Here is a 27,913-nt window from a genome sequence, read left to right as displayed (position 1 = left end):
TTACTCTCCCTAAGTACACCGCTTCAAATAAATGCCCTGTTGGCCCCTCTCACTCCTCAACGTAACTATCTTTGTGTAATTTAGTGATTTTAAAATTTTATTGATATTATTTATCTACATCACTAATTTATCGGTTTTGGATACATTGGACAATATATTATACTAGCTGACCCGACAAACTTCGTATTGCCACACATTAAACTGTGTTGTACATAAATCGTGAATCTCGGATGACCAGGGATGATTCCTACTCAGAGTAAAAAAAGAGAAGAGAAAAATTCACGCTTTACGCAGTCGCGATTTATGCTGCTCCGTTTTGTTTGAACTCTTTTCTTTTTTACTGATCGCGATTGCTCAGCAACCTGCTCATTGTTCTTCTCATTGAGGAATAAACTGAGCAACAAAGTGTTAGTACACGTTTTGGCTGGTCATGACTTCTCGTAGTGGCAACAGTGTAAAAAATGTTGCATGTGACGATAGTGGATGATAAAAATGGCACTAATGTAGTTCCCGTGCCGTAGCTTGCTACGGTACGAGCGATTTCGAAAGTTTCTCATTTTTCGCACAATGAGAATCCAAAGTTTGTTTATATTAGGGGAACTGGGGGGAAAATGAACACCCTTAGCAATGTCGCCATTTGCTTCCCCAGGAACCAACCAAATGTTGAACGCACTACATGAATTGAAAGCTGGATTTATATTCCACGTAGCAAAATATAAAGATGTTTGAAAAAGGACGATTTGTCATGAAAAATTCCTTATTTTCGAAAGTGTCACATTCGAGCCTGATTTTTTTCGTGTGGGTAAAATGAACATGCAGTAAGGGCAAAATGAACATGTCATAGAAAACTAAAGTTAACATGCAGTTTGGATAAATTAAACATTATTTTACATTAGCATTGTTCTACATAAGCTGTAGATATTCAACAAGGCTGCTAAAATTAAAATTGGACTCCACAAAGTTAACATAATGTATCTTCGCCACGTTCCTATAATGCTTGACTTTCAACTCGCTTCATCGGTCATTTTCCGTCATTTTTCGAGAGACTCGATCATTTTTATTGATTGAATTATAATTAGGTCCAGGCTGCTGATATATGGAAAATAAAACATCATTATACACATTGTTCATTTTGCCCCCATAGTGAAGTGTTCATTTTGCCCCCAAAACACGAATTGTTTCATAGTGTTTATTATAAACAAACAGTTGATAAAAATATTTGGAATTTTCGACAGATCCGCAGGACAGTGATAAGCAAACAACACTAAATAATACCAATAGTCGAAATTTAATTTGTTTCGCCAAAAAAGCTTATATACTATTAGTGCAAATTACCATCGGCGTCAGATTTCAACAAATATTTTTTACTTTTTCAATTTTTTTCACATTAGAAAGCTTATGATCACCATATATTGTCTCAAACAACTTGAAATACTTCTAGGAGAAGATACCTATTGATCTGGTACAGATTTTAATCGGTTTACTGGGAATTTGGCTACCTGTTCATTTTACCTCCCCTGTTCATTTTACCCACAGTTCCCCTACTCTCTATTTTTGGTCTGTTTCTCATTGCGTGGATGTATTTCTCATTTGTGGCAGCAGTTCTGCTCATTGTGTTGAATGAAAAGAGTTGCACTTTTTGCACAATGAGTGAAGAAATGGCAAGCCTGGTCACAATCTTGAGTTTTGCAAGCTTCTGGGGAGTTCATGGGTGTTTTAATATACAAATTTTCCTCACAGTAAAGTAGAAAACAACTCCTCCCATTGCTTAGCCTGATAGAATAAAGCGGATAGCATTTCAATATTCGTTATCATTACAAACCATTTCGCCGAATACCATTTTGCGGAACACCGATTGTCGGTTGACCATAACGCGGAATATAGAGTTTCGCAGAATACCATTTCGCGAAAAACCTTACGCGAGATATACCATTTCACGGAGAATCTTTTCGTAGAAAGTAGAACGTAGAAAGTGGCCGAAAGAATGCAGTAGGCTGAAACGCGTCACGCATAAAACAAACATAGTTATCATTTCACCGAAAAGAATCAAGCAATCTCAAATCAAATCAAGTTATACAATCACGGCGAATATTTAAGTGCTATCCGCTTTATTGACGTAGGACTACGTCTTTGTTTAGAAGTGAAAATAGAAGTGTAACGTTTGAATGAAAGATTTGCAATGCTAATAACTACTAAACTACTAAACGAAACTGAACAATTTATATGTCGTTGGATAGATAAAATGATCAGCAATTTTATGGAGGGGGTAAGAAAACTATTTTATGTTGTGGCTTTCGGGTTGATGTTTCATGGTGAGGCTTTCATGGTTGATGAAAAAATTTTTATGGAGGGCGTAAGAGGGAGGGCTCCTATACAAATGAAACACAAATTTCCTCAGAAATCCCGAACTAATCAAGCAAATAGAACCAAATTTAGCATATGGGGGTTTCAGAAGGCAACAATTTTCTCTATGGTGAATTGAAACTCCTTCCCTCTTTAGGAAGGGGGGCTCCCATAGAAATAATATACAAATTTCCTCATAACTCGAAAACTAATCAAGCGAAAGGAACCAAATTTGGCATGTGGGGGTTTCTGGAGGTAAGAATTTTTTCTATGGTGTACTGAGACTCCTTCCACTTCTAAAAGGGGGGCCTCTCATACAATTGAAATATTAATTTCCTCATAAATCTTGAACTAACCAAGTAAACGGAACCAAATTTAGCATATGGGGGTTTCAGAAGGCAGCAATTTTCTCAATGGTGAATTGAGGCCCCTCCCTTCTTTAGAAAGGGGGGCTCTCATAAAAAAATATGCAAATTTCCTCATAACTTGAAAACTAATCATGCAAAAGGAACCCAATTTGGCATGTAGGGATTCTTGGAGGTAAGAATTTTTTATATGGTGTACTGAGACCCCTTCCCCTTCTAAGAGGGGGGGATTCCATTCCGTATTTCATTTACAAATTTCTTCATAACTCTAGAACTAATCAAGCAAATGGAACCAAATTTGGCATGTGGAGATTTTTGGAGGCATAAATTTATTTTATGATGGTTTGAGACTCCTCACTCCTGTAGTAGGATAAGGACGCTCATACAAATAAAACAGAAATTTTTGCGAATGTGCCATATTTTCTATAATGTAACAAGCGGTAAGCTGTGAAAGTAAACTAGTAAAACCTTCTCGTAGCAAAAGACAGTGAAACGACGCCGCTTACTTACGCGCCTGTTGCCATTCATGTCAAAAGAGAAGCACATTCGTACGGCACGTCAAATTTGCGATGAACGTGCTTTGGCTTTAATGTTATTTGTAACAAACGGCCCTTTTAAAGGCCACAAACAAGTTAAAGTAAGATTATTGAAACATGCCAAGTTACGCATAATCATATTCAATACAATAATCTGTGGGCTGGTCATTCATTACTATTTCAACCTTTATGATACACACAAGTGATTTAAAAAAATCTCTATGTCTCAATGGTTGCAGGCGTTGTACTTATGAACCCCCGTCCACGTATTTTCAAAGCCACCATTGGATGAATTGGAATCTGAATTCCAAGAATTGGATTGGAAGAATTGGTTTTGAATATTTCGCTCTTCTCTTCGCGTTTCTGTAAATTAAACTACCCATTTTTTCATAGTTACGTAACTGCCAAAATGAATCATCTAAGGTTGTGCTCCTCAGAAGCTTACAAAACTCGAGACTGTGACAAAGGTCATCCGAGATTCACGGTTTATGTACAACACAGTCTAATTTGTGGCAATACGAAGCTTGTCGGGTCAGCTAGTATTTAATAAGTTTTAGGCAATTCCGTTGGTTTGCAGCATAAGCGCATTTAATTTTATTATTCATATTGATATAATTGGTGGATAAAATCGACGCGCCACTGAAATTTTGCATTTTTCGAAAATTGATTGTTTTAACAAAATAAATCACAATTTCTAGTAAAATCATTTAAGTTGCTCCCCCTGACAGAAAAATCGATTGAACTACAGGTTAGCTATAGACGAATGTAACAACAAAATCTACAATCAAAATTACCATATGCACCTAACATGGAAACATAAGACAGCAGCGATAATTTTAGACATTTTCAGACAAAATCATTCAAACAATGAACAGACTAGTTAGTGAATAACACTACTAAAATAATACTAAAAATTAGCAAATAGTTAAAATACCAATGTTTATAGCGATTCCTTGAAAAAGCTTTAAAAATAAAAGCGAAACGTCAGAGAGTAACTAAAAATTTATTACCTACGATTTTGGTTTGACTACATACGCCATTTCCCAAAAAAACTACAAACAAGTACAAGTCGAGATCATACTGCGCTAAACACCACTTTTACGAATTCTGTTTGATTGAGCTGCAGCGCCTCAAAAAAGTAAAAACAGCAAATCAAGACTGATGATGTGCAAACTATGAAAAATAATTGACTGTCCAGGTGAACCAGATTTGATTTGAACCCACAGTTTTCAATATCACGTCACAAACAGTGTCAGTTGTAGTTGATTTAATAGCAAATTTTGGAAATGTCACGATTATATGAAAAATTGTGAACCTTGCTACAGATAATTAGTTGTATCATTTAGTTAATGCCAATGCCAATTTTATGAATGTTTCTAATAGCATTTTTTCACAGCAATCGGTTGGAAGGCTCATGACGAAAATGGCGATTTTTTGATAAAATCCAATATGGTGACCAAATCTGAGATGGCTGTCAAAACATTTTTACTCCAACAGGGCCTTCTTCTTCACAGTACCATGCCATTTGTTAGGTGTTTCATTGCAAATTTAGGGAATATCACATCATATAGACATCAAGGTTTGCTTAAGATTCAACTTTTTTTGAAACTTTCGGGATCCTTGACGAACGAGGGGTCCACTGTCTCGAGGTATTAAAAGTGCAAGGCTTATTTTTCAAGCATTTTCAACCAAACAAGTGGAAAAGTTCCAATATTTAAAGACCTCGTGTCAGTAGTGGTCCCGTTCAGCGAGAATTACTCACGTATCAAAAAAAAACCATGGGCATAAACGTCCTTCAGAACTTGACCCTTCTTTATCGACAGACTTCGCAGCTGGTTATTGGAGATTGGAGTACATCAAAATTACGGGTACAGAACAGAAGTGGAAACTGGTAACAGAGTCTTTTTTGTTTTCATTTTTCTTTGGGAAGGTTTTCGCATAGAAGCGAATAACAGCAATATAAGCAGAACGCTCGCTGCCAATCGCATAGCAGCTTTCACATGCTTTCGTGTGCATTCGTATGCATTCGTGTGTTTTCGTGGAAAAAATCGATTTTCAGCACAAAATCGTAGAGTAGTACGGAGCGAGTCGCGCTTAATCGGATATTATCGTATATAAATACTTATAAAGTCGTAACGCTCCAAATTATTCGTAATCACGTATATCGCCTCCAAAATAGTACGGATATGCCAATTTTGAGCGTGAAATACGATTTATTTACCATGTATATCTGTACGTAATGCTGATTTTTACCTTTTTATACGTATGAAAATGCTAGCTGGGATCTTATTAACTCTGTGGCGGCACCGAGAATCTAACCTACGACGACCAGCATCGTACACCGGAGCTAAATGGGAGGGCTATGTATCATTGTTTAAAAAAAATGCTTTGTGTATTATAGGTATGCACGAAAAAGCTCACGATAAAAATAGTATAATAGCGACTCCTATCGGAAAGTAACAATATCTCGCTCTGAAAAAACTGACCTGACCATTTGTCACTTTTCCGTAAGAATAGCCGACAACGTCGTAAACCACAGAAACACGACATTTGAAGCAAGTCTTAATTGCACAAGTGTATTTCTTCTCATCTTCTATCTTCGCAGCCCGATCTCGTCGATAACGAAGACAGACAAAAACCGCGCGTCAAATGCGTCCTGATTCAAAGTGTGCTACGAATGTGTTCTCGTACCACACATTAATCATTCGTAATAACAACATATGGGGCAGAAAATATAACTACGAATGTTTTTAAATGGTATAATTTTTTTATTTGCAAATTGGCAAATTTATACCGTTTTTGTTTTTTAACCTGGGTTAGTTCCAACTTGACCATTGAATAAACAAACATTTTCGGGAGAATAAACAAACATTTTCGGTTTGTCCGTGTATTGCTTAAAGCGGGGTTGAAACTGTGAAAAAACCCAGAGCGAACCCGACGTCTAAAAAGTTCAATCCAGAGTGAAACTAAGTTCAACCTGAATCAAAAAACAAACGTTTTGACAGCCGTTTGATTGGAACTAGAGCGAACCAAGGTGGGTCTAAGCAAAAACACAAACGCTATTAGTTTGACACAGCAGCGCTGATAGGTGATACCGTAACCGAGACCCGTCGGAAAAATGTAATCTCCTATTGTAAGAACAAAAAGTAAGGTCTTGGCTAGTGTAGATAGACTTAGCAGTTCTTATGTTAGCATAATCAGTAGTAGTATAACTATCCAAAGGATGACTCGATGCGGAATCCGTCTTGAGTGGAATGATCCGTTTCCGGAATGATTAATGATACTCAAATTAGTAACATATCATGTCAAATATTGAGTTATTCTGAGATATTCATGCACAATCACTAGTTGCAATCAACCTGGTTTGCGTAGTACCTACTTGTAATGTGACCTTAATATATTGCACTTAATACGGCGTGGCTCGCATCGTTTATGTTTGCTATTGAATGGATTCCGATAGGAAACGTGCCGTGTCTAATAACGAAATAACCCATCAACCATCAACCCTTCCGGACATCGAGCTAGCGGATCCGCCATTACAGCAGCTACATTCCCAGCTGCTGCCTGCTGAACCCATTTGGGAATCCATCTAACGAGAATATGAACACCATTTTAGCAGCAAATCGCACAGCACACGGTACAAATGCGAATCATCGGTCTTCGGCTGCGAATGTAATGATAGTTACTTGCGAAGACGCCCAGTAAGGTTGGTTCCATATGATCGAAATCGGATTCCGGTTACCTGCCGGAAGCATGCACCTGACCAAGAGAAGAGCGAACTTTTGTGTCCCACACACATATCTCTCGAGCACATACGGCACAGACAAAAGTTCGCTGGTACCATCAACGTGGCGAGGCAAAATATGTTCCAATAAGCATACTTAATATGGGTGAGTGGCCCTGATTTTCAGTCAGTTACGATGTTCCGTGTCGCTCGCTATCTGGCATTATACCCGCGCAGATCCGCTACCTGGCCTAGGACGCATGGCCAGAGTATTGTATTTCGTCCCGAAGTACACAAACACAAACCGGGAAGTCGGTGCTGTTGTTTTCGCAAAATGCTAATTCAGCCAATCTCGGTTTCGGTCCACTTTCTGCGCCTAGCTGGAGAACAACAATAACCGTTAAGTTTTATTATGGGGCTCTATTCATGGTTATCATTCGGTACGCACCGAACGATGTGGGCGGAAAGTCTTATGGAGCTCTGGAGGCAAAGTCAGCAGGCAGGTCTGCGAAGGGTGCTATTTTCGTGAACGTGCTCCAGAATTCGTCGACCCAGCAGCTCTCCGGCGGCGGCCAAAGTCCCTTCCACGCGGAACGTCCGATGGAGAATAATCGACTTTATGGTGGCCAGATTTTGAATAATTCAATGCCTATTGGAACGCATTGGTCCTAGTGGAAGGAAATGTACGATTTGATTGAGTCGTTCGGTCTTCGGTTATTATGCTGATGCTATCATGCTTACTGGTACGACTTCATCACAACATTTTTCAGTGGTTTCGACTGAAACTTCCGTTTATCTTTGTTGGACGATATGTACGGTAGCAGACGTTAACAGTCAACAGAATAGTTTTATTTACGTCAGAATTATTTTTTTCATACTCGCAAATACAATTGTTATTCACAATCAGTCCCAGGTTCATTATCAATCACGTCAAAATAAACAACACTTTTATTTGCTTAAGTCTTTCGTTTCGCAAAAATGCTGCTTGCTAGACCTGCCAGTATTCGACAAAATATTAGCATTTCAATGCAATTAGCCGGAAAAAGAGAGCAATCGACAGCAAACATTTTAATCCGATTAGCATGGATTTTCAAACAGTATAAAAACCTTTACAATTGTGTGCTTTTCTGCTCAATAAAGCAGACTTTGTTTACGTGCGATACCATCAAAACAGGCTCCACCTGTAAACATCAAGTGCTCTAGCGAAGTCATAAACCATTTTGCGTTTATAATACTTAGCAGCGCAGAGAGATAGAGTGGAAATGAAAACACACCATTATGCAGCCGAAATAAAACATGAGAACTCACTCCGGGACGCTCGGCGGAATGATAATGTTCCGTCGTCAACTTCACGGGTAACGAGAACAGTGAAAAGTTCTATCGCATCCCGAAATGGAGGAAAACTTGTGCTCCTAATTAGTTTTGCATATTAAATGAACTTGTCTAACATAAATTCGCCAGTCTTTATCCGGCGAGGCAGCGTGACGAGGCGGGGGGAGCCGGTGGTAAAATGTACCACTCTGCAGCCAAGGAGCGCTGGAGCTTGGCTCAATTTGTCTTCACGCCAACGGATCAACTCCGTGAGGCTACAACCTGAAGACGTCCGTCCTGTCATTTCAACTTTTCTGGATATGCGAAACACTCTCTGGCGCTGGCAGGCGAAGCGGATTTGCTGTCTGTGCTATGTATTTAGTTGGCTCGAGAGCAACGGATGCATTTGCATGTTCGCGCGCGTCCTTGCTTGGCTTCTTGCGCACCATTCGATGCAGATGGAGCGAGTTTTGCGGCGATACTCCACGGGAAAGCAGCGCAAAGTTTTTAGACGAATTGTGTATGTATATATAGCGGATGATATCCTGTGGTGATGGAATGAAAACTTTTTAACCGAATTACCGAGTGACATATTTCATTTTGAAAAAAAAAAAAAAAACGATCAAGTGGTGACAGAAAAGTAAAAAAAATTATTTACTATACTTCAAGGTATAAGACACTAAATACGACAATACAAACTTTTCTAAGCCGGGATTAAAGTCTATTTGAATTTAAATAGAATAAGGTCAGATATTTTACAAATGTTCAGATCATATTCCGTCGAGTTTTGAATTAGTAGATGGGGTACGGGAGGGTATTTCCAGCCCATTAAGCGGTAGCCTGAACAATATTCAGGAATTACGTTGAAACTATATTTATTCGAGACAAGATTTTTATACCAGCTGATAGAATATTATTTACAGAATATCGGCGTGTATTTTGGCCTTAATGAAACGCTATTGAATTTGAGTTATAGTCTCGAGAAATGATGAAGTCGCTGCGGCTTAATTGGGCCCATTTTCTGTAGTGGTGTCTGTGTTTTTTAAATCCGACCAGCCGAAATAGCCTGCACAGGGATTAGATGCTTTGCAAAAACAGATCAAAAGAGAGACCGATGGATAACGTGTTGCTATTGCCTACATTCCGGACTCATTGAAGATAATTAGTTTTGCAGTGACAACAGCTTGCTGCTGGCGCTAGTGTATCATTGAATCGTTCATATACATTAGCACCAGAAGCAAGTGGTTGTCACTCAGCTATGTCAACACGATAGAAGCGTTTCAGGCGTTTCAAGCCTCACGTATTGGTAGTAGTGTAAATAACGCACCCCAAGTAACACACAAAACAAGTTCTTCAGGGAAAGTAGTCGTTTAAGAGTACTATAAACGTACTTTGAAAACATGTGTCGTTATTATTAAGGTTTTGAGATGTTTTGTGATAACATGAATTTATTTGACAGCTCATATCAAATGAATAATGTTTGTTTTTGTCAACATGTCAACAGAAAGTTTTTATTATATCTCCATTACTAAATCTCAACTACTGGAAGAACAAGTTGAAGCTTATGCTATAATAACGTTTTAAAATGGTATGAAATAACCTGATACATACTTCTTTCAATTGTTGTTTGATTAGACTTCAATTTTTTGCGCTTTTCTGGTAATAGAGAAGTTCTGATGTATGTAATGTTACACTATTCTATAACAAGCTGTGTTGCTTGGGACTATATGCTGGAATTAAAAACAAAATGGTGCTAATGGCTACCCAAGTAACACACAAAACAAGTTAGAAAATAATCTTCATGGAAAGTAGTCGTTTAAGAGTACTATTAGCGTTCTTTGAAAACATGTGTCGTTATTATTAAGGTTTTGAGATGTTTTGTGATAACATGAATTTATTTGACAGCTCATATCAAATGAATAATGTTTGTTTTTGTCAACATGTCAATACGAAGTTTTTATTATGTCTCTATTACTAAATTTAAACTACTGGAAGAACAAGTTGTAGCTTATGCTATAATAACGTTTTAAAATTGTATGAAATAACCTGATACATACTTCTTTCAATTGTTGTTTCATTAGACTTCAAATTTTTGCGCTTTTCTGGTAATAAAGAAGTTCTGATGTATGTAATGTTATACTATTCTATAACAAGCTGTGTTGCTTGGGTAGTGTATAAAAATTGATTTATATTTTCTCTTGGGGTAGGGTCCCATAAACCTTAACAGCCGCTACCGTATGCACGAGCATAAATATGGACATGACAGTTCGGTTGCCACCAGCCTCTCCGACCACATAATTTGAAATTTTCACAATATTCAAACATTTTCTGTCAGTAGGAAAAAAAGCACGGATTTTTAATTTAGTTGAAATCCTCTAGAAAAAATAAACCAAATGCGATATTTTAGAACGGAGGAGGTTGTTAGAACTTCTAACTTAGTAATCAACACACATTTTGCACACAGATTTTACACACCCTTTTCAATCATTGAAAGTGGATAAAACCGATGTTTGAGGCCTTTCAAAACCCAACCTTTGCATCAGGTTTGAATGCTAATAGCTTAACGATTTCCAAATCAATCTATATATATATAAATGAGCGTGAGTATGTTTGTATGTTCTACCATAACTCCAACTCTACCTTGACCGATCTCCACCAAACTTGGCACACATGTTCCTTGATATAAGAGAATCAGCACTGGAGAATTGACAAAAGGGGGGAGTTCGTTACAGGGGGGAGGTCATAACTCCGAAAAGCCTGAACGGTTATTTGTCACACTTGGCACAATTGTTCCTTGGCATAAGAGAATCAGCACTGGGGGGTTAACAAAAACGATGGAGAAAGGTTCCTTGATAGGGGGGAGGGTTCCCAATAGGGGAGCATAACTCCAAAACGCCTTGACCGTTCTTTATCAAACTTGGCACACATGTTCCTTGACATAAGAAAATCAGCGCTGGGGGGTCTGCAAAAATAGTGGGGAGGTTGCCTAACAGGTGGGGGAGGGTCCCTAATAGAGGAAGGCCATATTTTTTTTTTTTTTTTTTCCGTGTTGGGGACTTACCACCGCGACCATTATTTTGATCTATTGTGGTGTGTCCTCTTTTAATTTACGCCATGTCGTATCGGTGAGCTATCAAAGTTTGATGAGCCACCTCAACTACTGTCGGCATTTATCCCAATCAGGTGATGCATTTCGTATGAAATTTATCACCTGATTAGGAGCAGCATTCCAAATATCGCAGGAAGGCCATAACTCCGAAACGCATTGACCGTTCTTCATCAAACTTGGCACACATGTTCCTTGACATAAGAGAATCAGCACTGAAGGGGTTGACAACAGGGGGACCGAAATGTTTAGACGGTTCTCCAATAAGTGACGGTAGGACAAAAGGATGAGCTGATGACCGGAGGTTGCTGACAAGAAGGGGGGGGGGAGTAACGCCCTTACGACGGTAACAATTTATCCGTACAATAGAAAAAATCACAATACGAAACACTAAACTGCAATGCTCGTTGCTGTAGATTTGTCAAGTGTAATTATGCACCGATTGACTCCCAGTTAGCGTCGAGGTATGATGCTGGCCTAATAAGCCAGTCGTCGTATGTTCGAATCTCGGCTGGGAGAGGCTGTTAGAGTCAATAAGATCGTAGCAACTGGCCCTGCAATTGTCTTGTACTCTAACAGCTGGCTGCGAAGTCTGTCGTGTAAAAACAGGTCAAGTTTCGATAACGGAATGTAGCACCTAGGCTTTGCTTTGCTAATTATGCACCGAATCAAAGTGACCTGTATAAAAAGTGTTCGATCATTAGTGCTAATTGTTGTTGGCCGACTCTGTTTGAATCACAGGGACAATCATTCAAACAGCGTGGAGTTCATCTGAGAACACCATATTTTTCCCATGGTAAACTTTATGTGGCATGCTCCAGAGTGGGCTCAGCCAATAGTTTGAGCATACTTGCTCCTGGTGGTGACACTAAAAACATTGTTTACAAACAAATTTTGTCTTGAAGGGAGATGAAAGGAATGACAGGTTTGTTGTATCCATGGAAGAAACACTGTTGCATCTTCTACTTTTTTTATTAGCACAAATAAATAAATAAAAAGCTGTGTTTAGAAAAGTACAATAACAAAACCATTCATTTCCTATGGCGGAAGCGGAAAGTGCAAATAGGAAAAATGGCTTTGTTTTTCTTGCTTTATAGGGTTTTACAGAGATTTCCGTAAAGAAAACAGATGTGCAGATGGCCGGGTAGACAAAAGAGGGGGAGCTGACAAATAGGGAGGAACGTCCGAAAGAGGAACAAGCGTTGTATTGTTGCATTATAAGCATTTCGGTTACAATAACCCATGTACAAGTGGCTGTGAGACAAAGGCTCCCCGAGTAAGATCGGGCACTCAGCTAGTTTCCTATATTTTTGCACTAACCGATCAGAAAATCTTCTACGCGTCGACCTCGAAAGAACACTATTGATTCTTATTGAATGTTGAAAAGAAAAATTGAAAATAATGAAGCACTGTCCAACTAGGGATCCAAGCTTCGCGATTGGTTGGATAAGACGACATCAAAATTTAAACTTTACTTCTTTATTTGATTATTTATTTATCTACTATTTTAATGGGACTTTCAACCGGTAGCTGGTTCGCTCCAAAGTTTTAACTTGTTTTCAGGAAAAAGTGACCGAATCTCCCCGTTCCAAAGGGTCGAAGATTCTTTACGACAATTAAACCTATGCTATTACATGAGAAAAGTCACTTTTAACCTCTTAAAACAGCGGCAATAAAAAGTTTCGTTTTTTCGGTGGATTCTGCCCACTGTGCAATGGACAAACAGACAGACAAACGCGGAACGTATCCTTCGCGTAAAAAGCGACTTGAGTGTATATTTGTTACTTGGGCAGTTACAAAACAGTTATTGAATTGATGCATTTTACTTATTTTATTATTTTACTTCTTTACACTAGTTTTTATCCCTCGTTGTTAGAAATATCGGTAACAAAATAGTATAGTCTGTTAGAATTTTGTTAAGTCCTCTTCGCCGGGTTATCATTTATTTCTTCTTTACTCCAGTTAGCGATAGTACCGAAAGTTACGATTTGGGTAAATTTGCCCCCTATTGCACCGAATGTATGCAAGCTCGACAGTTTTCTATTCTTCTGGTTTACTTTAGTAAGTGATCTGGAGTTTAAATAAAAAGAAAACTCATCCAGTTTAATTGTAGTATGTATATTTTATTCTTGACAGATACGTATTTCGCCTACGACTTGCAGGTTTCCCCAGTGTCTATAAGTAGAAGCTGCAAGCTGCTTAGTAATTTAGTATTCTATTCTGAGGTCTGTGTTAGAGAAACGCGTTTAACTGAAGAGTCATTTTAGTGTCATATTCATCCCAATGAACCAAATATGACAGTTTAATTATTGTTAGACACAGTGATTGACATTACAGTATTGTACAATAGTTTGTTACAAAAAATTTTGTATTACGCCTAAATGGTTGAAATTTTTTTTTTAATTTGTTATAACTTGACAACAGCTGACGAAAATTATTTAAAGCTATCAAGCATTTTAGAGTGTTCTACAAAACTTCTTCAAAAGTTTGCTGTGGTGACAAAATTTAAATTTGCGAACCGTGTGAACCGAATTTTTGGTTTCTATCTAATCTGTAAAATTCACTTTACCGAATATATAGATTTTCATTTTGCTTCCACTGATCTGTACTGCAACTAGTTTAAAAACTAATACTGATGTTTCGAATGCTTCCCGGCGAGAATAACCTGAATTTCATCCAGGGATTTTCCTTTGGTTTCCGGAATATAAAGGTAGATAAGCACACAGGCAATGGCACCACAGCAGCCGAATATCGCAAATGGCAACCAGGGACCCACTTCATCCAGCGTAACTTGAAATAATTTCGCCAAACCAAATACTATTACGGCACCGAGCATGACGAAAGCTGCCGTTGCATATGCGCGAATATTTTTCGGAAAAATTTCACTGATAATCGAAAAAGATACCGTAGATAAACCCAAATTGTACGACACAATGTACACTAGCAGTGAAGTGAAAGCTATCCAGCCGAGTTCGGAAGCACCATTTATTTCGTCTACTGCAAAGTAAATACTACAGGTTGCCAAACCAAGTGTGGTTCCGAAGGTTGAAATCAGCATCAAAGGACGACGACCCATTCGATCGACAAGCACAGCTGGAAAAATTGCTGCAACCATCTGAACGACTCCCAATACGATGGACATTTCCGCTGATGTTAGGTCAGTTGATATTTTTTCGAAAATTGTTTGAGCATATCCAAGAATTACTAACATTCCAGTCATCTGCATTCCAAATACCAACATTACAGTGATGCCGATATTTTTACGGTAGACTGGCGAAAATAACTCCATAATTGTGCCACGTTCCTTTTGTGATTGTTGCACGGAAACTTTTAACGTCGCCAATTCATCAACCACGGTAGAAGAACGTCGTAACCAGGAGAGGCTCTTCTGAGCCGCTTCGTCGTTATTTTTAGCTAGAAGATGTATTGGTGATTCTGGCATCCATATAAAGCAGAATACGAACAAAGCTGGACCAACCATTCCAAGCCACGCCAGCGTCCGGTACTCCACGTATGGCCCCACACAGTATACCGCCAAATAACCCATCTTCGCCAGTACCGTAATCAGCGTTCCAGCGGACCCTCGTATAGTGTCTGACGTTATCTCTCCAAGGTAGATGGGCGATACGGAGTAAGCTGTCCCGTAGGAAACTCCAAACATGAAGCGTGCTGCATACAAATATGCGACTGTGTCTCCTACTCCAACCAGTACCCACCCGGCAATGATGGGGATAATAGTGCCCAAAAGAGTAACCTTCCGGCCGATTCTATCCACTGATAATCCAGCAACAATAGGTCCAAGCACCGCTCCGATAGCTTGTATCGCCACCACCCACGAACCTTCATCCAGCGTCACCGGAAAGGGCGAATCTTCCGACTGCAGTTTGACCAGTGCCGGCGAAGACCACGCATTGGTGGTGACCACCATGAACACTGATAATGTTGCTAGCGGGGAGGAAAAAATATGTTGGTCAACTTTTGATTTACTCTAGAGATATAATTTAAATGCAACCAACCTGCAACCGATGCAAAGTACTCATTGCGGTATTTGGACCAATTCGGACGAACAATCATCGAAACTGTTTTGTGGCCATCAACCTATTAGCCGGACTTTTCGTTCAATCAATCTACTATGTACAACGGGTTTTGGTGTAATGAACAGTACCTACAACTGATTGGGTGGGCGAAATTGAGTTTGTTTGTGTACTGAAGTGAGATGAATGCTGCAAACAACAATTTACAACCTAATTGGGTCAGTTTATTGCTGTCAGATAGCAAGGAGTGGCAATTAATGTCGATAGCAGCAGTTTCGGGTCAAAAAGATAACGATTATTACCAAAAGCTCAGATATCGGCCAGGTCGGCATGAGACTATAAACGTGGAGAAAGTGGTGGGAGTATATGAGTTCACAGTAAAATGTACAAGTAAGCCTAAAACAATGATACAACGAAAAGACAGTTGACAAATGAAAACATTATTTTGCTTATATATTAGTTATACATGCCTCACACTAAACTAAAGAAAGACGTAATCTCCCTTCAAATTTGCTCTAAGTAAAGATAAAGTCCCGCAATCCACAACTTTTTATGACCGACAACAAAAGATAATCAACCCGAATAATAGCAGATAATTTTAGCAGTTTTTTGTTTTGTTGATAGCGTACAGCTGATAAGCTAATTTATTGACTAATGCAGTCGATAGCTTATTACTAAAAGTTTGATGGATTTTCCTTGGTTTTTCTTCGGAATTCCTTACTAGTGTATTGTTCAGTCGTTAATCCCAAATTCACGAACCGATTCGTAATTACTACCTTCTCCGAGTCACTTGATAATATGCATAATAATATAAATAATTACATATTCACTAAGTCAGTGATCAGTTAGATGAAGAATAAGGAATACCATTTAAATAAAATTGATTAAATAAATGTCAAACTTACTATGGACGTTCGGTGGAATCATAATTGCGAATCCATAAATCCTTCAAAATAAACTTCTTAACACCATACACAAGAATGTTTGTATAGAAAGTAGCAACCAAAATTATCGAAATAAAACTTGCCCGTTTCAGCAAATGCTTGAATATGTTTTTGCAGTTTAATTTATTTCAAGCTGACCTGAAAGTTGAACTTAAAATTAAATTTAAAATTGGACATACATATTATACATTTGGAATAATGTTTCCATCCCACATTATTTACGCGAATTCGGGCTTAACAGAGAATTGGAAGTTTTGAAATTAGACTTGCAAATTGGAGTTAAACTGGACTTGAAATTGGACCTAACATTAAAGTTGAAATTGAACTTAGATTTGAAATTATGCTCGAAATTGAACTTTAAATTGGAAGTAAATTAGATTTAACTTAGACTTAAGACAAGATATTTGAAAATAGACAAGAAATTAGAATTGGATTGAACTTGAACTTGGACATGTACACCGGCCGTTTTCCAGTGTTGTTTTTCCACTTTTTGTCCCACTTTCCTGTACCTTTTCTTCTTTTCTTTTCCTTCCAGTGGTAAAACGCACTGTTTTTCTTTTCTCTAACTTTTTATTGATTTTTGTTCTCATTTATCTTATTTTTTGATTCGTTTCCCTCTTTTTCTCCCGTTTTTCTGTTTCATGATTCCATTTTTCTTCGTTTCTGTCCCATATTTTTAAGTTTTTAGTCCTGTTTTCCTCTTGCTTGTCGCTCGTTTTGTATGATTGTTTTTCTCGTTTCCCGTTCGTCTTCTCCGTTTTTCCTCTTTTAGCTAATTTTTTTCCTTTTCTGTCACGATTATTCTGTTTTTCGCTTCCGTTTATCCCTTTGCTCTGCGATTTTCCTTTCTTATCTCCCGCTTTTCGTCTTTTTCTCTCCCGTTTCACCTATATCTTTGTTCCATATTTTCTGTTTTTCTGTTCTCATCCAATTCCCATTCTGTTCCACTTTTTTTCTTCTATATCCCGTATGACCTTTTTTCTCTGTTTTCCTCGTTTCCTTTATCGACTTTCTTTTTTCTGTCTTGGTATTCCTCATTTTCTTTTTGGTTTCTCCTGTTTTCTGTCACGTTTTCCCACTTATCCTTTATTATTTCCACACATTTTCGGTCTGGTTTTTGTATCGTCTTCTGTCTATTTGTTTCGTTTTCTCTTTCTCTCGTTTTTTCCTTTTTATACTCGCTGTTTCCTCTTTTCCTTTTGTCCTGCTTCGTTTATCGCGCTTTTCATTCCTGATTTTCTTCTTGTTTTTCTCTTTTTTCAATTCCGTTGTTCGTCTTTTTTCTTCCATTTTCAGGCTCATTTTTCCTCTATTCCACTCTGTTCTTTATTTTCTGTCCTGTTAACTCCTTTTCTTCCGTTTTTCCTCTTTTTATGTCGTGCATCTCCTGTTTTCTGTCTCGTTCTGGTTTTCTGTTCTCGTTTTTCAATTTCTTAACTTCCGTATTGGCTCCTTTTTTGTTCCTCTGGTTCTTTCTTTTTTTGTTGTTAATTTTTTATTTTCTTACCGGTATGTCCCCATTTTCTTTCTTACTTTCCTTTCCTACTTCGTAATTTTTTGTGTTCAAGTATTTCGGTCCATGTTCCTCTTTTTTGTCTTATTTTCCAATTTTTTATCCACATTCATCTCTTCCGCTTTTTTCTCTTTTTACGCCCCGTTTCCTCTCCCGTTATGTCACAATTTTTTCTTCGTTTTCTTTTCATGCCAGTTTTTGTTCTTTTTCTCTCTCTCGCGTTTTTCCACTTTTCCTATCTTGTTGTCCAGTTTTGAGACGTTTTCCTCTTTCCCGTTTTCTTCTTCACGAGCAGCAAGAGACTTCCTTTAGATCCATCGTTAAAACCCTAAGCAGCAATATGGGTTTATTGTACTTTTATGGCAGTTTTAATGACCAATTTTTGGTCTTAAATACCATGATAAGAGAGTAATAAAACCCAAATTGTTACTTGGAACATCTATGAACAAGCTAAGAAATTTGACTTCCCTTCTCGTAAGAAACTGTTTGTCGTGCAACGTGCTGTTTGGTTGATGAAGTATAAAATGATATGAAATTAAAATAAGTAAATATTCGAGAAAACCGTGTTTTTCGACCATAACTCCCGAACAACAAAATATGTTACGAGGAAAATATCATCATATAACGATTAGAAACTGACAAACAACGGTACACATACTTTAATAAACGATACTTCAATGACCCTCCAGTACTCAATTTTCATACCCGTACAGTCGACTGTATGAGTGATAGCAAGTCCACTGACGGAGGGGTCACTCATGCACCTATACGCTCACAAATACATCGATAAACACAACCAAAAGAACCGGAGTCACCTAGGTAACATTCAGAAACACAAATTGTGCTTTCACCTAAAAACTTAAGGTGAAGTGACTGCGAGAATAGGGCCCGATAAATCCGATGATGCGAAGGACGAGTGCTTCGACAGGCTAGAGAGACCCTGAGACCCTGGAGAGTGCCCAAAACATGACGTGAAAATCATCATCGGAGATGCAAAGACGCAGTTCGGGAGGGAGGAATTCATGCGTTCTGTTATTGAATGACATAACCATTATCTATTGTTAGAGTTCGTCGCCGTGAATTTTATATGAACTAAAGCAATATATAACACTTATTTGCCTACTTGTAACCTGGTGGTTATCAATTTAGTATCCTTTTCTCAATCTACTCGAATTCCCTTAATCCCACAATCCTAAGTCCACCTCTGAGCCAGCAATCGACTGTGTGAATGATAGCGCTTCAAGTCTATAAGGACGGAGGGTTCACTTACAGGAGAAAGTTTTCTCTGATGTGGATATTGACCATTGCTAGTAACCAGCTCCGGATAAGCTATCAACTGTGTGATTAATATGGGTCACTAATGCGGAATGGCTTTACCGAGACGGTATACAGTCCACTGTAAGCGTGATAGCACTCCAAGTCCACGGACGGAGGGGTCAGTCATGCACCAATACGCTCACAGATACGTTGAAAGACACGATCAAGGTTGTCTATACCACAAGGTGGTAACCAAGAGGATTTTTGCCAATTCAAAAGGCTGTATTATTTTAAACTTGCAAAAGCATTAAAATGGCCAGTCGATGAAATAAATCTATATTTATCTAAAAATAAAAAATAAGAAAACTTATCCAATTTAATTCCACTATGTGTATTTTATTCAATGACAGATACGTATTTCGCCTACGACTTGCAGGCTTCCTCAGTGTCTGTTTTCGAACTGTTTCGGAGTTCGAAAACAGTCACTGAGGAAGCCTGCAAGTCGTAGGTGAAATACGTATCTGTCATTGAATAAAATACACATAGTAGAATTAAATTGGATAAGTTTTCTTATTTTTTATTTTTAGGTTTCGTATTCTACTAAGACGCTCCAAAAACTTCAGTAAATCTATATTATTTCTTGCAAGCCTGAAGAACACAGAAGTGCGCGATGGTTATTGTGACAATATTATACATTCCTTACTTCACTGACAAAATAGGCATAATACCGTAAAATTAACCACACGTAACACAAACTTAGCTAAACAATATTATACACAAACAAAAGATAAAATAGCAAAAAACGAACACTGCAATATCATTTATCACCCCTGTAATAATTGTGAGTCACAATGTATAGGTATGACAACGAATAAATTAAAAACTAGAATCTAGAATTAGTGGACACAAATCGCAAACATAAATGCGATACAAAAATTAATTAGCTCAGATACTAACTATGATGATTCACAATTTACAACTCTCAGTGAAAAAACAGCATTGTTGGCAAATTACATAAAAACAAAACACATTTTCAATCTGCACGACACACCAATACTCGATCAACACCAGACTATGAAGTAATTTGCGGTTTCGTCACTAACGAGAATGACATTAGCTGCGGATCGTTTATGTAGGAGTGAGAGGGGAGCGAAGAGTGGAGGAGAGGATTCGGGAGTTTGGAATTTGATGTTCTTGATATTATTCCTACTGCAAACAGCTTCAGCGAGGTCCACAGCTAATGTCAAAAAATCTTTATATGTGTGCGTGGTGGAATACTTCATGGCAGCACTGCCGATTCTCGAAATGTGCCACATAGGGTGTTTGCAGAGTACATATGTATTGGAGATCTGTTGGGCAGGCAAAAGTGACAGCTCCATATAAAACACACGGGCTGGGAAGAGCAAAATTTTTTAGATGATTTATTTTCTTCATTTAAAACAGAAATTATGGCATATGGCAAGGTAATATATCTGTTTACTAAATAAAAAAAATATTTTCAACAAATAAGCTAAGACGCGGTAGCAATGATCAAAAATGTAACTATGACCTATGTTAGCGGGATAAAACTAAACAAATATCAAAAGCAGATAGTTGCTTTCGACTAAGAAAGCAATTTATTATGTTAAAACCAATGTTATATTCCGTTACTTTCAACTTGGCCTATGCCGTATACTGCTTCAAAAAACAGTATATTTGGGACACCGATTTAACGCGAATTCACCGAAACCCAAGTTACCAAAAGTCAGCATATATTTCAGGGAACATTTGCCGGTTACTTTAACTATTAATTGCTTTAAAATGATTAATAATTTTAGGAAAAATGATAATTTTATCCAGCACGTTTTTGCTGCATCGAATAGGAAAATATGCAATGTGTGCCCAACAGATGTCTTGCATGTGTGTGTAGCAAAAGCCATATAGCAAACACCAACACAATCAACAAGTGAAGTGACATAGCAGGCCTTAGTACAACATTACACGCCGGCATCTTTGACACCATTGTCAACAATAACAAACAGAATGCAGAGCAAGCCGCTGCATGAATGATGTGCTGACGGTATGAGCAGAATAGTTTAGTTTGTGATGTTAGTGTACGTTTTTTATTTATATGCATGTGAGTTTATCGCCTACATTATACGTTTATATATTAAGAAATCATTGACAATTCATGTAGCAGGACGATAAATTTGACGCACAATGACGACCCACATAAACAATAATACAACAAAACGAATATAAGTACACTGAGAAAAAATTGGTTGTAAGAAATGTTTCCGATTAATGTAAAACTATATATATTTTGTGTCCCTCTCCCTTCCAGCCCTTTGAAAAAGACATAATATAACGTTGAAACGTTAGGCAAAGTTAACTTTCGTTTGTTTTTGTGATTGATGAACCGATAAAACCTAAGTGTAAAAACTACCGTCATAAAAAATTAAATGAGATTAAATTAATATTCATTTTTTCGGAAATAGCATTACGATTCATTGAATTCCAGTTTCGAACATGCCGTTTCAAAAACGAATCCCCCTCTCCAAACGGTAAATTGACAGTCCAGAACGACACACGTCTGGCACGATAATTAAATAGCTGAATTTTTCCAACGGCTGTGCTAGAACTCACTAATTACTGCTGAATAATACAACGTCATTAATAGTTTGCCAGCTACTTTCTAGTAGCTTCTGATTATCACTTTTGCATTCGAATGGTAGCATCCGGTGGCCGGTGCAAGGTGTACAGTACGTACCTACGAGAGGCCCATGCGTCTTCCCCCTTGCCAGCCCGCCTATGGTCAGATATCGATCGTAAAACTACCGCCGAGCCTTCATTTCATTAGTGGTTCTATCCGACGGAATTAGTCATTAAAAGTTGGACTTTCGGCCTGCAGCGTCTTACGTGTAAGCTATGATACGTAATAAGACAAACTTTACCATTGGCTAATACCGGCAGATGCTTCCGTCTGGCAATGAAATTCTGGCATGTGTTCTTATTGCTAGAAGTTTCTTCGGGTGTGCATTATCTGTAAACACATGCTAAGTACCAACACTATCATCGTCCTGCTTGTGTACACTCCATTCCGTAGTCAGCTATTGAGACAATAAGAACAATGTAGAGCGCAGCGTAAATTGGTAAAGGTGATTCGAGCAGGTTTCCATTTTCTCCGAAATTGGTCTTGCAGCAAGATGATGATATGAAAAACTATTACTTTCTCGTGTAGAAACTTTACTGAAGCTACCTACCTTAATTGTGTTGTCGGTCATGCAAGTTCGGGCTGGCTATTAAACTGACAAGGTAAGGTTGCACAGCAATGTATTCCATTTTGGAGATTTTCATTTTGTGGTGTCGACATAGACCTGTTTAGTGGCAATTTTGGTTTAGGTTTTCCCTTGGGTCCGATGTCGTTTATTCCACAGGTTGTCCCTTGTCGGTCGTTCTGAAAATTTCCTCTAATTGTTCCTATCGTTTCCTATGTAGCAGTTTTAAAATTAATTTGCTTGTAAGCAGGTTTAGCTTTAGTTTCTCGAAAACGACCATTCATCAAAGGATTCAATAAAACGTACATATCCGAACAGATGACATATGAATTCATGATTGTGGACAAGTGAATAATATTGATCTGCTAATTGTACTAGAACTGTGCTAACAAGAGAGAATTAATTCGAAGGATTTTTCCCTCATTATCATGACGCTCAGCTCATTTACTCAATTATCAAATTTTACAGCTCACTGAGTGCAATAATCGCTAGCCCACTTCATCATGGTTTCCTAAAAACAAAATTTCTGTATCGATGTTGTGATCGCTCTCGGTGCCAATATTTATGCAAATACCGTAAACGAGTCGTATCAGCTAAAACGAGCATAAACTCAACCCACGTCCTAGCCAGTAGAGCACAGGATGGCGGCAGCAGCATCAGTAACCGGCGGTATGTATGGCACGCGTCGGCAGTTTTCCCATTCTACTCTATCACGTAGTCACGGAGAGCTTTTCAGTTCATGCTTAGCTAGATTCACCGAGTCAAGTCGAGGTGCGTGTAATTGTAAATTATAAATTTTGTCGATCTACGCTAATGAGCTTGATCACATTACCGGGACTCCACTCGGGCGGAGGAATGTGCTGCGTTATAATTCGACACGGTGTGTTGCGTCGATTGTCAAAATAAATTGGTATATTTATAAAGTCACAGTTTATGGGATGTTTTCTTGTCATTAATTAGGATCTGTGTAGTTCGATATCTAACTCAGTTTACCACAGGAAATATGAATTGACTAAAATTGTATTAAGTTCCATTTTTTATATAATAAGCTAAGTTAATAACAATTAACAGGAAACTAGCAGTCATTAGTTTTTCGTCGGAGAGCCCAATTTCGGAAGCAGTTTTTGGGCCCAAAAGCGGGGTTCTGTTTTTAGAAATGTATTTACTGCATTCTTCTTTCCAATCTGAACACTGCGTATATATTTTCATGAACAAAATTTTTGTTTCAAACAGAAAACTGCTTTTGAAATTTGCAGAATTAATGACGACTAATTTCACCTCATTAAAGCATCGAACAACGCGTACGTAATGAATTGAAAATTACTGTGAAAGAACGACAAGTGTAGTAGAATCTACAGAACGGATCAATTAGTATAGGACACGACAAAGGACAAGTAAACGATTAATGGATAACGATTGGAAAATTGGTACTTTGAATGTCCGAACTCTCCATGACCCTTACCGATAATCAGGCTTCGTTTTGCTCATCTTCCCATAGAAAGACAGAGCAATCTGCTTCTCACAACGACCAAGTGCTTTCGTTTTTTGTTTAACCGTGCTCTGCCTCTGAATGATGCCTGAATGCTGTTCTCAAGCAGAACTAATCTTTTCTTCACACATTGAAAACTAGAGACAATTTGCTTCGTACACTAGAATCTCGTTTTACTTCCGTTCATTTTACGTGATTTCGTTTAATTTGAATTAACGTCCCCTTGTTTTACGTCCGAAATTTGAATTAACGTCTTCCGGAAGATTACTTAAATGATTGCCGCCTTCAAGACGGTATGGAAAATAGCGCAGAATTAAATCACTACGTGGCGCTAGCGTATATGTAGTTCTTTTATACAGGCTTTATCTTGCGCTGCTGACTATATAGAAAGTTGCGGTCTTCAGGAAAGTTACTCAAATGACTGCACTTTCTAGATAGCCAGCAGCGCAAGATACAGCTTGTATAAGAAGGCCACATATACGCTAGCGCCACGTAATGAGTCTATTCTGTTTTATTTTTCATACCATCTTGAAGGTGGCCGCAATTTGAGTAAACTTCCCGAAGAACCCTTACTTTCTAGATAGTCAGCAGCGCAAGATATAGCCTGTATAAGAGTACTACATATACGCTAGCGCCACGTGGTGAGTCAATTCTGCGCTACTTTCTATAACATCTTGAAGGTGTCAGTCATTTGAGTAACCTTCCCGAAGACCGCAATTTTCTAGATAGCTAGCAGCGCAAGATACAGCTTGTATAAGAATGTTATATATACGCTAGCGCCACGTAGTGAGACAATTCCATAATCCATACAATCCGACAAAAAGTCCTTGATCTGCTAAACAACTTTGTCGAAGACACCAACGTTCTATACGGTCAGCATCACGAGTTATTCCATGTTGGAACCAATTATGTCCATTCGTCCACTTTTTTTACGTCCAAAACTTGAATTATTGTCCTCTCGTTTTACGTCCAAAATTTGAATTAACGTCCTCACGTTTGACGTCCGAAATTTGAATTAACGTCCCCTTTATTACGACCCATTTGATTTACGTCCCCCCAATAGTGGAGGTAAAACGAGATTTGAGTGTATGTCAAAAAGAATATCGGACAGGCGACCATATGAACAGAAACGTTTCGCTCCGTGACCTTGAGGGCATGCATTCGGTAGTGCTCCGACAGAAAAAGAAAGATGAAATAAAACTGACGCTCATTCGGGGGCAGAGCAATGCAGCAAAACACTGTAAAAGAAACAATTTCTCCGCTTTTCGGAGAACGTAACATCCGACAGACAATCAGCAGAGAGCAAATCAATTCGTCTTTTGCGTTTTGCCAGTGAACGCAAAGCACGGGATAAGCCTGCCGGTAATACTTACCGATAATACTCCAAGATACTTACCGGAGTGGAGATTGGTGATATTCAAGAAGTTCGGTGGCCGGATTCTTAAGAAAGCAAGTTTCGCGCAGTAGACCCTATTGCAGGCACTTTTTTCAAAAACCACATCTGACGGTCATCCACATTGACAACGGTAGAAAGGTAGAATATGGAGCAGGTTGTGTAGTGTTGGGAAATCAGAGGCAACGAGTTGTCTGGAGAAGGCCCGCAGATGTGTGTTGAGAATTAGGAGCACATTCTTCAACTACAGGCTAGAGAAAACTGAATTGAGAGAATGGTCAAACCACTCAATAATTCGCATCATTAAACCAACGACAATCATTGATGATGTGAAATGTGTGTCGCTGGTTTAATGATGACAAATATAGACGAGCTGCTGAGTTAATTTAGCCATTCTTTTAATTCAGTTTTCTCTACTACCTGGCCAATTTACGTATACTCACCAACAAATGATAAATCCGATGATGTTAAGGACGAGTTCTCTGATAGGCTAGAGGGAACTAATGGAGAGTGCTCAAAACATGACGTGAAAATTATCTTCTGAGATGTAAATGCACAAATCGAAAAGGAGGATTCTTCCGTACTATTATTGGGAGACATGACCTTCATTTGTCGACCAATGATAACGTTCAGAGAACCATAAATTTTGCCCCGACCAGAGGAATGACCATCTGTAGCACCTACTTTCCACTTCTGAATATTCGAAAACGCACCAGGAGGCATTCAAATGGAGGCTTTGGTTCCCAGATCGGTTATGTTCTGATACTTTTCGTATGTCATCGATGCACGGGTTTTTCGGGAACCAAATAACGACTCTGATCACTATCTCGTCGTGTGTAAGATTCGCGCAAGGTTGTCGAGCGCGGTGAAGGCTCGCACCGAGAGGACGCTATGTTTCAACATTCAGGGGTTTGACGGCAGATAGCGACGTGGTAGCGAAATACGACAGAAAGCTTGACCAACGAATCGCAGAACAGCAGGAAGAAAGGGATGAAGATATAAATGGGCTATGGAGGAATCTCCACGGTGCCATTGAAACAACTGCGAAAGAAACAATAAACACGACGCTGTGTTCCACGCGATTGACAGATGAGAAGAACCATGCCAGGATCCGCATGCTCACTGCGGCTACACCTCAGGGTAAACAAAAAGAGATAGAGAGACTAGAGTTGCGAAAAGAAAAGCCCACCGTCTGAAAAAATGCGATTGCCAGGCGCGGAGCGCTTCGCCAGCAACGACACACGGAGTTTCTACAAAATGATGAAGTCCAGTAATTTCGCCAGGTGGAAAGAGTGCTTCTAGACGCTGTTGAGGTAAACACGGAGTTCAGCAGAAATAGGATAAAAATTGTGAGCGATTGACAAGCTGTGAGGCCACCAACACAATAGGAGGTTAAGAAAGCAATCAGTAATCTGAAAAACGGTAAGACTGCTGCGAAGGACGGTATCCCAGTTCTAAAAGCGGAAAGCAAGCGGCTGCACTAAGCAATCCATCGGATCTTTTTTTTGTTTAGATTATAGTAACTCTAACCAGTTTTTGGTCATTCGTGACTTCTGCGGGGTTGGGATTTGAACCCGGGTCTTCGGCGTGAGAGTAGTGAATGCCGGGACTGACCCCTCATCGGATCATTGTCAGGATCTGGAAGGAAGAACAAATGCCAGAGGAGCGGTTGGATGTCGTAATTTGCAATATTTTCAAAAAAGGACAGCAATTCGAGTGTAAAAACTATCGAGGCGTTACACTGTGGATTAAGACCCTTAGCGGAGTCCTTTGTCGGCGAGTACCAAGCTGGTTTTCGTAAGGGTCGCTCCACTACGGTTCGGATGTTTACCCTGACTCTGCTATTAGACAAGTTCCAGGAGCACAACTTGCCGACCCATCATCTGTTTGTGGACTTTAAGGTGGAGTATGACTCAGTCAAACGAAGTGAGCTGTGGCAGATAATACTAGAACATAGTTTTCCGACGAAACTAGTCACGCTGATTCGTGCTCCGCCGCACCGTGGGATGAAACCCAAATCTAGGTGGACAAAAGTCATTACGCTAAAATCGTTACTTCTAGGTATATAGTATCATCGGAGAAAATTGGTTATTTCAATTTCCCCTTTTTTATGTATATGGCGTTAGGGTGGCCATTAGAAGAGGCGAGAGCAAAACATAAACTTTTTTATGGTTTAAGTTAGCTGAATAAAATGTTCAGCAAAGTTAAATAACATTAAAAAACATTAAATTACTTTGCTAAAAAAATAAAAGTCCTATCTCTTATAGTTGATAGGATGAAGCAATTTAAAGTTTTTTAGACGGGGTGGACCTAAAAATCCGTTTTTTCTTAATACCTCCTTTCAAGTTTATTTCTCACAAATCTTGCCTTCTGAGCACTTTCACATCCAATAAAAATGCATATTTTGTTTGAAGTAATCAAGACGCTGTCTCTATCGGTTCTGGTGCTATAGGCATTTTTTCTAAAAAAAATGCATTTTACAAATGGCTATAACGTAAAAAAATACCCGGCAGCAAATCAAATTTTGTATAGATGTTTGATAATATATTGGGTGCCGAAATTAATTGAGATCGCATCGGTCCAGGTCAGCCCTTTTTTGCTAGACCGTATTGAATAATAAAGGAAAAGTAACCGTTTTACT

At 38.6% G+C, this 27,913-nt stretch overlaps 1 protein-coding gene across 1 annotated transcript; it reads right to left on the bottom strand.

The window, feature by feature from the left end:
- Window positions 1-14,011: 14,011 nt before the first annotated feature.
- Window positions 14,012-15,459, bottom strand: LOC128740700 (facilitated trehalose transporter Tret1-like). Its single transcript, XM_053836263.1, has 2 exons — window positions 15,402-15,459; window positions 14,012-15,330 (listed from the first exon to the last, which is right to left on the bottom strand). Exons 1-2 carry the CDS (start codon window positions 15,457-15,459, stop codon window positions 14,012-14,014), a joined length of 1,377 nt encoding a protein of 458 aa, XP_053692238.1.
- Window positions 15,460-27,913: the final 12,454 nt, after the last annotated feature.

The sequence above is a fragment of the Sabethes cyaneus genome, chromosome 3, assembly GCF_943734655.1.
Source record: "Sabethes cyaneus chromosome 3, idSabCyanKW18_F2, whole genome shotgun sequence".
Classification (NCBI taxonomy): Eukaryota; Metazoa; Arthropoda; class Insecta; order Diptera; family Culicidae; genus Sabethes; species Sabethes cyaneus.
The sequence above is the reverse complement of the archived record's forward strand: the minus strand, read 5'-3'. Positions and strand labels throughout refer to the sequence as shown.

Bases quoted from the DNA above. Each gene is read 5' to 3' on its own strand.
- LOC128740700 (XM_053836263.1), bottom strand. From the start codon at position 15,459: ATGATTGTTCGTCCGAATTGGTCCAAATACCGCAATGAGTACTTTGCA. The intron at 15,331-15,401 runs GTTGGTTGCATT...CCTCCCCGCTAG, and splicing joins GTACTTTGCATCGGTTGCAG to CAACATTATCAGTGTTCATG.